Genomic DNA, 13,291 nt, shown 5'->3' on the forward strand with positions numbered 1-13,291 from the left:
CTGTGTCATAGGTGCTTCAGATATGTATCTGTCAGCATGTATATTATAGATGATATTACATTGTAATAGATTTCAGCAGATTTTAGGAAGTGTTATTGAGAGCATTGGCTCATCAAGTAAACTAAAATAATTTGCCAGTAATAAACTGTGTGGTGGTTGGTTACTTCCAGGCAGTTCTACTGCCCCTCATGTACTTTCTCCATAACTCTTATCAATATTAGAGAATTTAATTTGATTGTGATAACAGTGCATTCATTTTCAGAGAGAGACTAAGTGCAAGTGATATTTGTCTCTGACAGATACAACTCTGCAATCAGCAGCTCAGATGATCGAGGACTGTTCCGCAGGCTGAAGCTTAACTATGCAATTTTTGATGAAGGTCATATGCTCAAGAACATGAGCTCCATCCGCTACCAGCACCTCATGACAATTAATGTAAGAGGTTTGGTTATGGCTGGGTTAGAGGGGACAGCTCCTGGCATTTCTGTTTGGTAGTTACAAGCAGGTGGAAAATGGAATATTAACTGTAATGTTCAAATACACCTAACTTTAGAGGAACTATAGTATGCAAGTGGATTTAAGTGTTGGTGTGGTCTAAGGAGTAGATCCTGCACTGTGATCTCTTCTGGGACATAAGCTCCCAAAGAAATGTAATAAATTTCCTGTACCATTAGAATGATGGTAGTGCTTGAGTTTCAGTATTAAGCAAATTCCCCGTTACATCCCATAGTAGTGAAGATTTTAAAGATGCTGTTCTGATTACTTGTGCTGAAACCTTGTAGTACTTAAGGACCTGTTCTGATAGGACTACTGCTACTTATTTTTCAAGATCATGTTTTCATCAATAACCTTTTTAAAAAGCTAATCTTTAAGCAATAAAACTTGCTTGTACTTGCAATTCAAAACTCATGCTTAAGTAGTGTATGACATTAGAGAACTTGATATGGGAGCAGCAATTAGCACAGTCATCAGGAGGAAGAAAAAATACCCCAGACAACAAAAGAAACCCAACAACAATAACCAAAACAAAGCACAAACAGAACAATCAAGAAGAAGCCTATAGATGCAGGAATGCTTTTTTAATTGTCTTAAATTGGTACACAGTTCCCCACAGATCTGTGAACAGTTTTGTTGACTTAACAAGGAAATTATTCCATGTTAATTATTCCAAATATATTATAAGTTTAAATAGTTAACATTTGAACCAAGTTCATTTTCTCTCTTCTCCATAGCTGTGTTTTTTTTGCCAATACTATTTTCTAGCCCGTTTGACAAATGTTTCTCCTTGCTCTTTGCACTTTGGACAAACAGGCCAAGAATCGCTTGCTGCTAACAGGGACTCCAGTTCAAAATAATCTGTTGGAATTGATGTCCCTCCTGAATTTTGTCATGCCCCATATGTTCAGCAGTAGCACAAGTGAAATTCGAAGAATGTTCTCTTCAAAAACAGTGAGTACCATGAATTCTCTTCTTGAAAATAACTTCTTTTTGCTAGAAGACTGCTATTGCTGCGTAACTTCTGTTTTATTGGTATCTTATTGGAAAAGGTAATGTGATTATGAAAATCTAGAAAATGAAATAATTGAGTAAACCTTTTAAATTAAAATATCCTGCAACCAGATATCTTGGAGTATTAATGGTCAGGTCAAGTATGTCTGTTTTGGCTGGGGTTTTCATCAAGTTAGAGAAGTTAAGATGGTGGTGTTACAGCTGAAAATTTCACTCTGCAATTGAATTCTTTCAATGTTTTCCTTAGAAGAGTGCTGAAGAACAAAGCATATATGAGAAGGAGAGAATTGCACATGCAAAGCAGATAATAAAGCCATTCATCTTGAGAAGAGTAAAAGATGAGGTAACATTTTATCTTTAGAATGATGGGTTTGAGTTATCAAAAAGCCTGATCATCTGAGACCCAACACCATAATATGAGATGAAATTACTTAATGATCTTAGAAAATGTTAATGGGCACTTGCAGACTTCAGTGGTCTGAAGGGGGTAATGCTGATTAGCAGGGGAGTAGATCCCAAGTATTGCGTATAATAAATATTATTTCATGCAGTTCTGGAGCGTGCAGACCATGTTACTTGATGGGGAGGTTCATGTATAATCTAGGTCAAGACAGGGGTTGAATTGCTGCCTGAGTTAATGAAGTTGCAAGCAGTGAAAGGAGCTGGGATGAGGAGAACTACCAGAGTATCATAACAGCTACAAGACAGTGCAGAATTACTGATGGTTCACAACAATGCAGGTTGTATCTGGTATCATTTTGTTTTGTCAGGTCCTTAAACAACTACCTCCCAAAAAAGATCTCATTGAACTGTGTGCCATGTCTGATAAACAGGAACAACTCTACTTGGCTCTTTTAAACAAGCTCAAGAAAACCATTAACAGTAATGGTATGTAAGGACCTCGTTTCCTTTTGGTGGATTTGGTCAAGCTGAGACAAATGTTGAACATGACTACAGTCTTGGCTTTGTAGAAATGTCTGATGCTCATGAACTGTCTATATCCCTTCTATGAATTTGTTTGAAGTTCAGGTAATAGGTGAATTTGCAAATTGAATTCTTGAAAACAAAGCTCTGCTGAGAAATAAAAGTGTTTCAGATGGTTCTTTTCAATAGTAGTTCAAAGATGCCTTCTTTGTTTACAGAGAAAAACTCCGATATGGGAAATGCAATGATGCAACTTAGAAAAATGGCCAATCACCCACTTTTGCATCGTCAGTACTACACAAATGAAAAGCTCAGGACAATGTCCACCCTCATGCTCAAGGTAAGGGGATGAGATTCAGAAGCAATCCTTCATTGCTCAGAATTTCTAGTGCACACTTGTTTCTTTGTGTGTTTTGTTGTCAGGCTTCTGGTCAAAAGTGTGTCTTTGCCATACTTAATTCATTGTTGCTGCTTTTTATTTCTCTGCATCTATTCAGTGCTCTCATCAAGCTCTGTAGGTATTTAACACTGATTTTTGCATCATCAGAATGGAGAGAACAGTTGTGAGTCTGCAGTCATCTCCTTTTCATAAACTCTGCCGTAGCACCTCTTCCCTCCATCCCAGATTTAAACCTGAAGTGTTTATGGAAAAAATTTTAGGTGGGCACTTGAGTTTAGTAGCTTTCTGAGTAGCAAGAACTGAGTAGTACAGAAGTAAAATAGGGAAGGCCTAAGTTTGATCTGTTAAGGATTTTTTTTTTAATTTGTATGGGGTTAATGGCTGAGGAGCTTGGGAAAATTGTTGCTAATGTCTAAAATATAAAAAAAAAAATCTCACCATGCAGCAGGTGTTCTAAAAAGGTTGCAGCTGGCTTTGAATTTTCTTCAGCTTTGTTTTAAAGTGAAGCCAGACAAGCTTGGGGAAGCAAGAAGTGACCCATTGAAGGATTTTTATCCCTTTTTACTCCCGTACCATCATACTGTCCAGATGTGGCTTTTTTTTCTTTCAGGCATGACATCCCTCTACCTACCCTACCTCTTGGGCTGGGCTTTCCATGTCTTCTACCATCTATCCAAGGATTGGACCTCCCTTTTAGGGAATGTGTCTTCAGGGGAAGAGGTCTGATAAAGGGGTAAAAGGTCATAGGGCTTGGGAAGTAGGTAGTTGTTATGAAGGTTTAGCATATCCTTCTTAAGTTTTTGGCAGTATAAGTGCTTGTGAGAGCTAAACTGTGAAGTGATTTTCCTCTCCTATAAAGCTGAAGTTGAGAGTTCCTCTTTCATTGCTTGCATGAGCCAAGCTCTAGCGTTTGTCCATGTCTAGGTGTGCTACTTTTTTCTTGCAGAGATTATGGATGTTACTGTGTGGTGGTTTTGTTTTTAGTTCTCTGGTGAGATTGTGTATTGCATTATTTCCCTTTGTTTTTGCTAATAGGAACCAACACATTGTGATGCTAACCCTGACCTTATCTTTGAAGATATGACAGTAATGACAGATTTTGAGCTGCATGTGCTTTGTAAGCAATATTCTCACATCAATGACTTCATGTTAGACGTGGATCAGATCCTGGATTCTGGAAAGTTTAGAGCATTGGAACGCATTCTCTCTGACCTTAAAGAGAAGGTATTACAGATGGCTGAAGCTTTTTCCTGTCTAAAGTCTAAGTAACTGGTTAAATTAATATCTGCCACTTCTCTATGCAACCCAGTTGCTTTGCTGTGGAGTTTTACAATGTAACTTAGTGCATGTGCAGAATTGAGAAGCAGCACTTACAGCTTTTAATGTGCAGCCCTGTGTATGCACATCACTTTAGAGACAGCTGAAATAAATTTTCCCAGTTTACCAGGTTTCAGAGTATTCATCCCAAGTTAACTACTCTATTAATATATGGGGTCTTGCATAATTTTCACACCTCATGGATTTGGACCTTCTCTTGGCAATTGAATAACTGTATTACATTAGAATAATTATGTGAGTGTTATGTGGAAAGGTAGGAGGAGGTCCCTGCTTGAAGTCCTGCCCTGAGATTCAAACAGGTTTATTTTGCAAATAACTATGTGCCCATATTGCTTCAGAGTATCCTGAATTTGAGCAGGGGGGTGCTGTGGATCTGACTATTTCAGACATAATAGGGCTATTCTGTGTATTACATGAAATATTTAAATTTAAGTTTTGAATGAATGTATTTGGATGTTTATGGATTAAGTGATCTGTCATTTATGCATTTGATATGTGATTTGTTTGAGCAACCTAAGTACAAAGTAATCAAAATATTACTGCAATAGCAGACAGTGAATTAATGCAGCAGAACTACTGGATATGGAATCTGCACTGAAAGTCAATCCTGACTTGATGATATTCAGCTTAGTCTTTTATTTTGGAAAACAGGGCTTCTGTGACAGTAAAATCATGCATTTGCATCAATAAAGAATTCTTATGCTTCATAGTTGACACATTTCAAGATTTTTGCTTTGCTTTGTCCTTTTCAGGGTGACAGAGTTGTGTTGTTCAGCCAGTTCACTATGATGCTGGACATTTTGGAAGTTTTTCTAAAACACTGGCAACATAGATACATTAGGCTGGATGGAAAAACACAAATTTCAGAGAGGTATGTGACTCTTGCCAAAAATGAGAGAAGTGAATGTGTTGGAGAGGGGGAGGTGACTTTGGGACCCTTACCTTTGTTTTCAAGTGTACAGGAGTCTGTGCTCACTGGACGCTGACCACAGAAGGTGTTTGATGTTGAATTTCAGATCACCTTAGTAAGGGTGAGGCTGAAAGATGACATTTAGGTGGTGGGGTTAACAGTCTTAGCCATGGAAATGAAAAATATGTGTCTTCAGCAGTTCCTGTTGTATTTGATTTGTGTGTCAGCTTGTCATAACTCCTGTAGCTATTCCTTGGAAGTAGAGTGTATCTCTTTTACAATAGGCAGATACACTCCTTTGTTTCTCTAGGACAAACCATTCTGTCTGTCCTTGCAGCTGAAAATGTTTCAATGCTTTTCTTGTTTGAGCTGAACTGGTTTTCTTTCTTTTTCAAAAAAAGAATTTTTGAAGATTTTTTTTTTTATGCTTTTTCCTTCATTTCAAAAAAAACTGTCATTCTTGCTGTGGTATAACTTCCCATGTCGAGCTGATACCTGTTTCTGCCCTTGCATGTGCAGGTAGTACAGGAGATTGTCATGAAGCGAAATTCATTCCCTGCCTCCCCATTAGTTTCATTTGTTTCAGTCTTGCATTGTCCTCCAATTGACTCTTTGTGTTCTGTGATCATCAAAAATCTTTTTCTAACCCTGTTTTCACTCTTTGCTATCCATCTGTCACTCTATATTTCTCTGGTCACTGCAGAGGACTGTTGGTACCCTTTTTCCTGCTGCATAACATCTGTACTTTGGAGCTGCTGTGCAGTGCCACTGTCCTCTCTTCGAAAAGACCATCCCAACTTCTGTGTTCAGCTCTGGAGCCAGTGTGGAGCATTTTCCAAGGCCTGATGCATGGTGTCTTGTGTTCTGCAGGATACATCTGATAGATGAGTTCAATACAGACATGGGTATATTTGTGTTCCTTCTGTCCACCAAAGCTGGGGGCTTGGGCATTAATCTGACCTCGGCCAATGTTGTTATCCTTCATGACATTGACTGCAACCCTTACAACGATAAGCAGGCAGAAGACCGGTGCCACAGAGTGGGGCAGACACGGTAAGACTTTTTCAAATTACAGTGCTTGGTTTCCCTTGGAGGAGGGCTTTCAAAGGAGGCTAAAAGGACAAGATTTCTGATTAAAAGTTCTAAGCAAAGACTTGTGTAGAGCAGCTGTGGGTTGTGTGGGAGCTAGGAGCTGTAATTGTCTTAGTCCATGTTGCTGGCAGAACAAACCTTTATTTATGCTTTCCTCCTTTCCCTAGTTCACTATAACTCTTGAACTGTGCATAATTCTTAAATTTCTGGTTCTGAGAACTATTCCAGGGTAGATCTGAAGTCTTTGGGACTGCCTGGCCAAGCTGTTTGTTCTCTTCAGGAGACTTCTAAGCTTTTAAGTGTCACCCTACCCTAGAGAGTGAAACCTTAGAATGTGTGTAATTTCAACTGTATTCAACAGTAAAAGGGAATTAGGGGGAATTGGACTTGTTTATATTAATGGATATTTTTGTGACTGTTCTGATATTTGCAGTAGCTGGGAGTGCAGGAGAAAATGTGTTTTCTGGCAGTACAGAGCACAGTAATTCCAGAGAAAAATCTAGAAGCTCTTTATATTGCCCTCTCATTCATTTCCCCATCCTTGCTTTAAACCCCAGCCAGCTGAGCCAAGGCATAGCATCCTTCTCTTTTGCATTAATCCAAACTAGGCAAATGGATTTTTTTGTCGTTTTTCAGAGAAGTGCAAGTCATAAAGCTCATCAGTAAGGGGACTATTGAAGAAACCATGCTCAAAATCAGCCAACAGAAATTGAAGTTAGAACAAGATATGACTGCAGCAGAATCAGGTGGGTGTCTTGTACACAATGATGACCACTTAAGTAAATTAAAGCTGCAATATATTATTCTGCAAAAAAGAATGTTCTTCATGCAGACAAGCCTTTTTTTGTTTGGGGTTTTTTATGTTGAACTAGAAAGATGTATTTTTGCTGGCTGTTTTTGATTTGACAGGAGATGCCCTCTGAGTCTGACCCAGAAATCAGTGACTGTGTCCTACAAGTAGAGGATTTTTTTACTGTTTTGGAGATGTAGGCTTTTATCTGTTTATGCAAAATATTTTAAGCTGTACTAATGCTTCTCTTTATTCCTCAGGAGAAGAAGGAACCATTCCAGCAGATATAGCCACACTATTAAAAGCTTCATTGGGTCTCTAAAATGTAAATATGTTGTGAAATTCAAGGAAGAAATGTGATGAGATACCCCAAGGACTCTCTTACATTACTGTTGACCAGGAGTTTTATGAACCTTTGTAACTTTTTGTAGTTTCTTTGTTTTATTGCTCATGGTATTGAAAATTTTTAACACCAATAGCATTCTTTTGATGCTTAAAAGCATAAATGGCCCAAATGTGCCAACCTCAGATGCTAAATAAAGGTTTTACAGATCAATTTTGAAAATGGGGACCGAAGTAGTAATTGTTTTAACAAATCTGCTACTGCTTAAGATTTGTCAGTATTTTTGTAATTATTTCTACCTCCAAATATATATATATATATATATAAACTGTCTGTTTCACTGGATTCCGCGTGTAGATTTTTTTATATGTGCCTTATTTGACAATGCTCGAGTCTGTTCCTGCTTGTTTTGGTTCATTTGATGTACCGTACTGGTTTTGTATCAACTTGTTCCAATAAAATTCCATAGATTGACAAAATGTTTTTGTGGTTGCGGTGGTTTGGGGCAGGTGAGGGGATGATAATGTGCATGTTAAAAATCAATTAGCTCTCAAACCAGCTGGAATGTTCCAATTGAACTGACCTGGCTTTGTCCAGCAGTAGTTAATTACCAGTGTGTCATTATACTCTAATTACAGTGGTGTGAGGATATTGATTGTAAAAACAGAACTCCTGCCAAATGGTTTGGTCAGGTCTGTGGGTATTGTGGTCAACTGTACATGATTTCTGCAAATTCAAAATGGTGGGAAATTAAAGCTTTTCCAAAACTTGTTTTCCAAGTGTGGACTAAACTGCTTGGCTTTTCCTAGAAATACTCTGTGGCTGTGCTGTCTGTTCCAAAATGTACAACTGAAACAAGGTGAAGATGTAGTCTATTGTTTGAGAAGGGATATGGGTAAGAATCAGTTTTCCATGCTTCTTTATTTTCACTGGTTCTACTGAGCTAAATAGTGGGATTTAACAGAGAAGCACTGGTGTTTAATGCTACAGATAATTAGGTTGTGTGTTTCTGTTGAGCATGATGCTAACCCAAATCTTATCCAGTTGTACCTGCACGTTCTCACTTGCTTAGTTCAAGTGTGGATTGAAACAAGATGCCTGCCCTTCAGGGTGGGTTGTGTGGTGTTCTGGATGTGTCTGGGATTTTTGTTTTGAGCTTTGGAGGAGCAGTGGTTACCCCTGGGGTCAGTATCTGTCTCTAGGTGCTGTGGAACTCGTGCGTTTCTGCCTTTCCTCCATGTAACTGTTTGTACTGTTTGTAGCTGGGGGTCTCAGGAGATTGCAGGGCCACCATCCTTGGAGATAGCCAGGAACTAGCTGGATGCAGTCCTGGGCAGCTGGCTCTAGGTGGCCCTGTGTGAGCAGGGGCTTGGACCAGATAACCTCCAGAGGTCACTTCAACTATTCTATGGTTCTGTTTTTCTGATTGGGAAAGATGTACAGAGGGAAAAGAACACAAAGCCACTCTCTGAAGTCAGTTGCTGAAGAAGAGAGGAGTTTTGGGAGCTAAAGAAGGAAAAGTGTATGAAGAGCCAGAGCAAAGCATGCAAGGAGTTGCAAAGCAGGTGAAGATAGGAATGAGTAAAGGTTGTTTCTTTCTGTTTTGACAATACCTGAGTTGTCTCTGTGAGGGGTTGTTTGGCATCATTCGTGATACAGTGAAATAATACTTGAGGTGGGAGGGTAAAGTAAATGTGAAGGGAAATACTTTCCCAACAGTGGCCATTTCCAGTATGGAGTGTTGCCCAAGTTTGTTGTGGTTTCTCTGCTTACACCACACAATGGAGACCTCTCACAAGCACTTGTCTCCCCTTGAGTTTGTGTAAACCACTTTCATCCACAGCAGTCCACATTGTCAAGATTTCCACCTGCCTTTTCTCCAGTCCTGGAAGAGCAAACCCTTCATTTGTTCTAAACCTGGCTGCCACCACTGACCCCCAGTTTGTCTCTCCTACTTATCAGCATAGATACTGAGCTGTTAAATGTTTTTGCAGCTGGTGTGTTTATGGAGAACTGCTGCTGGTGTGGGCACCAGTTTGGCTATGCAACTGCTTTTTGGCTTGTTTTGGAGGTTTTTATTTGGTTTTTTTCAGCGGCACAGCATAAGCCTCAAGCTTCTCATGCACTTTTTTTAGGCCCCTGAATTTTACTGACTAAGTGGGTCTTCTCTTTGTTTTATTTTTTTTGCTTAGTGTTCCACACATTTGCCCTCTCCTTTTAACTTGATTTCCTCCAGATTGGAAGACTGCAGTAGGCAAAATGTTGCTAAGATTGCACCTCTCCATGAAGGTGTATTAATATTTTTTCCCTTTGAAGAGAGCACAGAACATGATTTGGTTTGATGAAGCACTGTGTTAGTAGAGGGAGAATGTGATTGCAACCACACTTCTGTGAATCAATATTTATTACTCTACTAAATCAGTATTTTAGATTCTCTTGCAAGTGGATACAACTGGTAGATTTTGATTTGATACAGCACAACCATCTGAAGTTAATTTAAATGATTTAGAAGTTAATAACTTAGGATGTTTATCATATTGAAAACTAAACAAGCATTTGTTTCTCTGAGCAGCAGATCTACATTACACTCTTTGGCCTTTTCTGGATCCAGGCTGCAATAGCTGGCAGTGCTTGCACTCTCTCCCTGAGAGCCAAAAGCCTGGGGTATTTGTCTGCCAGGTCAGGCTTACAGGACAGAAGTGTTGTACTGCACACATCCCAGTAGAAATCAGCCCACGTTACCTAGTGGAAATGGGACAGAAAGCAGTAAATTTTAGTTGGTAATCTCAAAAGCCAGGACTACTAATATTCTCAAAAAACTGAATTTATCTGTTTTAAGTTTTCATTTTGGGGTTGGGGTTTTTTTAAAGCCCATTATTACAGGGCTAGTAGTTAGGTTGCAATGCAAGGCTTGACTTCAGTAAATATTGGTTCGAATCAAGTCCTAGCTACAAATATTAGTTGTGTTACAATATTAGTCTTTCCTGCTGAAACTGTGCTGCAGAAAAGAGTTTGGGGTAAAAAAGGTGCAATGTTTATATAGAGGTTTTTTTGTATTGCCTTATAAATAAGTCAGCGATGATAAACAGGGCTCTGTGTACTCACAAATTTGTGTTCACAACTGCAAAGGCATTTAAAATGTTTTGTGTCAGCATACTTATGAAGATGCATTTTCTGCTTTAGTAAATGCAGATCCTAGTCCTAGTTTGCCTCACGTTTCTAATATTGTAGAAAACAATTTTTACTTTGCAGTTGAGTGACCAGTTGTGTATTGGTAAGAATAAAGGGCTCAAAGTGTGGGGAGAGTTCCTTCATGGCCTGACGTGAAACCCAGAAATTCAGCAATAGTCCATTACTTCAATTTTCTGGCAATCTGATGGGAATGGGAGAAACAAAAATTATACTTACAGAATTCCCTACCAGCCACTTCTTTTCCCCTAAGAAAGTATCCAAATCTTTCAGTAGCTCGGGTGCTTTGTTGGTGAGGATATCATCAAATGCTTTTTTCTGGTGGAAGAGCAAAACAGAGAGATGCATAGCAGTCAGCAAAATTGAATTGCTGAGGTTTTATTATTTATGAAAAAGAAAGCTGAAATATGAAAAAGATTAGGGTTAGATACCAAAACATGGCATTCATGGCTTGCTGAATCATGACTTAAAGCCAATTCCTTCCTTAATGAACACCTGAGTGCTCCTTGATGCTGACATGATATTTGTGGTGATGTGCTAACAGAAAAAGCAGGCAGCCATGGCATGGCAGGAGCTCAGCCATAGATTTGGGAAGAATCCAGCTACAAGATAGATTCCTAATGTCTTATAGCAATTTTCAAGGGACTCTTTTGAGTGTCATCTTTTCTAGTGTGCAGAGTCTCAGATTTCCAGAATCCTTTGTGCTCAGTCTTTCCATGCAGTCAGTCAGATGCTGGTCAGTTATCTTTGCTTATCAACCCTTCTTATGGGAGACAAGGAACTTGGGTTTTGAGCTTTAGGTGGGCTTGGATTTATCTTTGAGCTATAATGTTCATGTTATTTTTCTTTTTTGTCCCCAGAGCAGTAAGATTTGAGGTGGCTAAAACTTGTTTTTAAAGGATGATCGAAAGGCTCAGGCCTCAGTGTCTGTATGTTAATGACTGAAGTGTGAGGTTATGGTGGTGGTTCTCTACAGGCTGTTCCCCATAGCAGAAAGCCTTAAGGCTGCTTTTCAAAGGGCTGAGCTGTTTCCTTTGGTGAGAAAAACTGCTTCTGGTTTTCTCTTCTCACCTGCATGGAAATAATTAAGACTGCAGACTGTTGTGATCATCTGGTCAACCCACATGGCACATTTTTTGCAGTTATTGTGCGTGGCCTAATTTTGGAGGAATACGGTCAGTCTTGGGTAAATAAAAGCACTGGTGTACAGGAATGGAATTATTTCTACAGCTTTAACTGAGGTTAATGTGAAAAAACAAAACTGGAAGAGGCAGAAACCTAAATGCAGGCTGAAATCGAATCAGTGTTTCTACAGACGTGATCGAAGATTTGACATCATTTTCTGCTTTGTTAAGAGCTTAGTTAACTGGATGAGGTGACTGCAAATATCAGCTGGGAGTTTGCAGTCCAGAAATCTCATCTCTGTGCCCTGGGTTGTAGTATTTCCTTTCTTTTAGGTAACTGATCCCCTCCCCACCGTTTTACCCTGCAAAGAAAACCCCAAGCTGTTGTGTGATTGTGATGGTAACAGCATTGCCCAAGTACAGGAGTCCACAGCCAAGGTGTGAAGCTGGTGGGGACAGCCAGGATCCCTCTTCTGGAGTGGCACAGCCTGTTTGTCTCAACCCTGGAGCTCTGCAGTGGTGGGGGCAAAGCTTTGCAATGCCAGCTGTGTTTTGGGGAACGTCGGATGAAGGGGGAGTGTGTGCCTGGCATGGAGGGAGCTTCTACAGGAAGTTTCCGGTTCTGCTCCTCTAATTGGCTTTGATTTCTCTTTGCTACTGGCTAGATGGCAGTAACACATCCTCTCACCATTCCCTGGGTGTGTGTTCCTGTGAGCACTGGTCAGGCCTGGGGAGGTGTTTTGGCTTCAAACAAAAATCAAAACTTAAATCTGGCCTGGTGAGACCGTGAGATGCCACTTTGACCACAGGGTGGTGGCAGCGGATCTGGTAGGAGAGAGGGAGGAAGGACAATGTTGGGAGCGTGGGAAAGTGAGATTCCCGACCATCCTTGGCCCCAGCACATAATTTAGCATGCATACGTGCAGATCGGCACATTTGGGTTGGCTGCCAGCTCTTCCCGTTTAAATTAATCACTGGTGACACGATCTGGGTCCTTTTTTGGAGAAGTGCTTGGGTACACATGGGAGTTACAACAGAAGCTTCCCCGTGGAAGGGCAGCAGAGCTGACTGTGCCACCAGCACATCTGGTGGAGTGTGGCTCTTCTGAAATGATTAAAACTCGTGGGTCACCTTACCCTCCCCAAACTAGGAAACTTAAGGAAATCGCTTGGACATGTAAGTAATTCACACTTTTAAGTACTAAACCCCCAAATTTCAGATTTTCCCCTGTAAAATTTCAGAGCAGTTTCTTATTGTTTATTTATTATGGGTTTGGGGCATCATTTTTTACTCTGTGATCTCTGCAATAAGATACCCTAATAATGGGTACCTTATTACCTAATAATAAGATACCCTAATAATGGGTACCTTATTACCTAATAATAAGATACCCTAATAATAATAACCCTAATAAGATACCATAATAGGCATTTCAGATAATGATCTGAAATGTTGCCTTTGAATAAATGGAAGATGGCTGCACTGGCAGTTTATGGTGAGAGCTGTTGTTACACCTCCACTTCCCTAAGAGGGTCAGGTTGTCTGCTCAGGGCAGAGCTGTGCAGAGCCTTTGTAACACTGGAGTGAAATCATCCATCACCTTCTTCCCCCAGCAACTGATCTGTGTGCTTGCTTTTGGGATTCTGGTGAGAAGGACTGGCCTGATGCCAAA

At 39.9% G+C, this 13,291-nt stretch overlaps 2 protein-coding genes across 5 annotated transcripts in view; one reads left to right on the forward strand and one right to left on the reverse strand.

The window, feature by feature from the left end:
- SMARCAD1 (SWI/SNF-related, matrix-associated actin-dependent regulator of chromatin, subfamily a, containing DEAD/H box 1) overlaps positions 1 to 8,077 on the forward strand; it is a 40,482-nt gene extending 32,405 nt beyond the window's left edge. Inside the window, exons 15-24 of one of the 2 annotated variants that reach the window (XM_036382575.2) lie at positions 300 to 435; positions 1,312 to 1,449; positions 1,757 to 1,852; positions 2,280 to 2,397; positions 2,652 to 2,773; positions 3,869 to 4,057; positions 4,924 to 5,042; positions 5,952 to 6,134; positions 6,810 to 6,919; positions 7,224 to 8,077. In XM_036382575.2, the coding sequence (XP_036238468.1) occupies positions 300 to 435; positions 1,312 to 1,449; positions 1,757 to 1,852; positions 2,280 to 2,397; positions 2,652 to 2,773; positions 3,869 to 4,057; positions 4,924 to 5,042; positions 5,952 to 6,134; positions 6,810 to 6,919; positions 7,224 to 7,285 (1,273 nt within the window). In that variant the 3' untranslated portion in view covers positions 7,286 to 8,077. The remainder of the gene's footprint in view (positions 1 to 299; positions 436 to 1,311; positions 1,450 to 1,756; positions 1,853 to 2,279; positions 2,398 to 2,651; positions 2,774 to 3,868; positions 4,058 to 4,923; positions 5,043 to 5,951; positions 6,135 to 6,809; positions 6,920 to 7,223) is intronic. The other variant, XM_036382576.2, reaches the window with a different exon arrangement.
- Positions 8,078 to 9,692: 1,615 nt separating this feature from the next.
- HPGDS (hematopoietic prostaglandin D synthase) overlaps positions 9,693 to 13,291 on the reverse strand; it is a 29,639-nt gene continuing 26,040 nt past the window's right edge. For all 3 annotated transcript variants that reach the window (XM_036382328.1, XM_036382329.1, XM_036382330.1), the window contains exons 5-6: positions 10,715 to 10,813; positions 9,693 to 10,048 (exon numbers count right to left, since the gene is read on the reverse strand). In XM_036382328.1, coding sequence (XP_036238221.1) covers positions 9,884 to 10,048; positions 10,715 to 10,813 — 264 coding nt within the window. In that variant the 3' untranslated portion in view covers positions 9,693 to 9,883. The remainder of the gene's footprint in view (positions 10,049 to 10,714; positions 10,814 to 13,291) is intronic.

This window comes from Molothrus ater, chromosome 4, assembly GCF_012460135.2.
Source record: "Molothrus ater isolate BHLD 08-10-18 breed brown headed cowbird chromosome 4, BPBGC_Mater_1.1, whole genome shotgun sequence".
NCBI lineage: Eukaryota > Metazoa > Chordata > Aves > Passeriformes > Icteridae > Molothrus > Molothrus ater.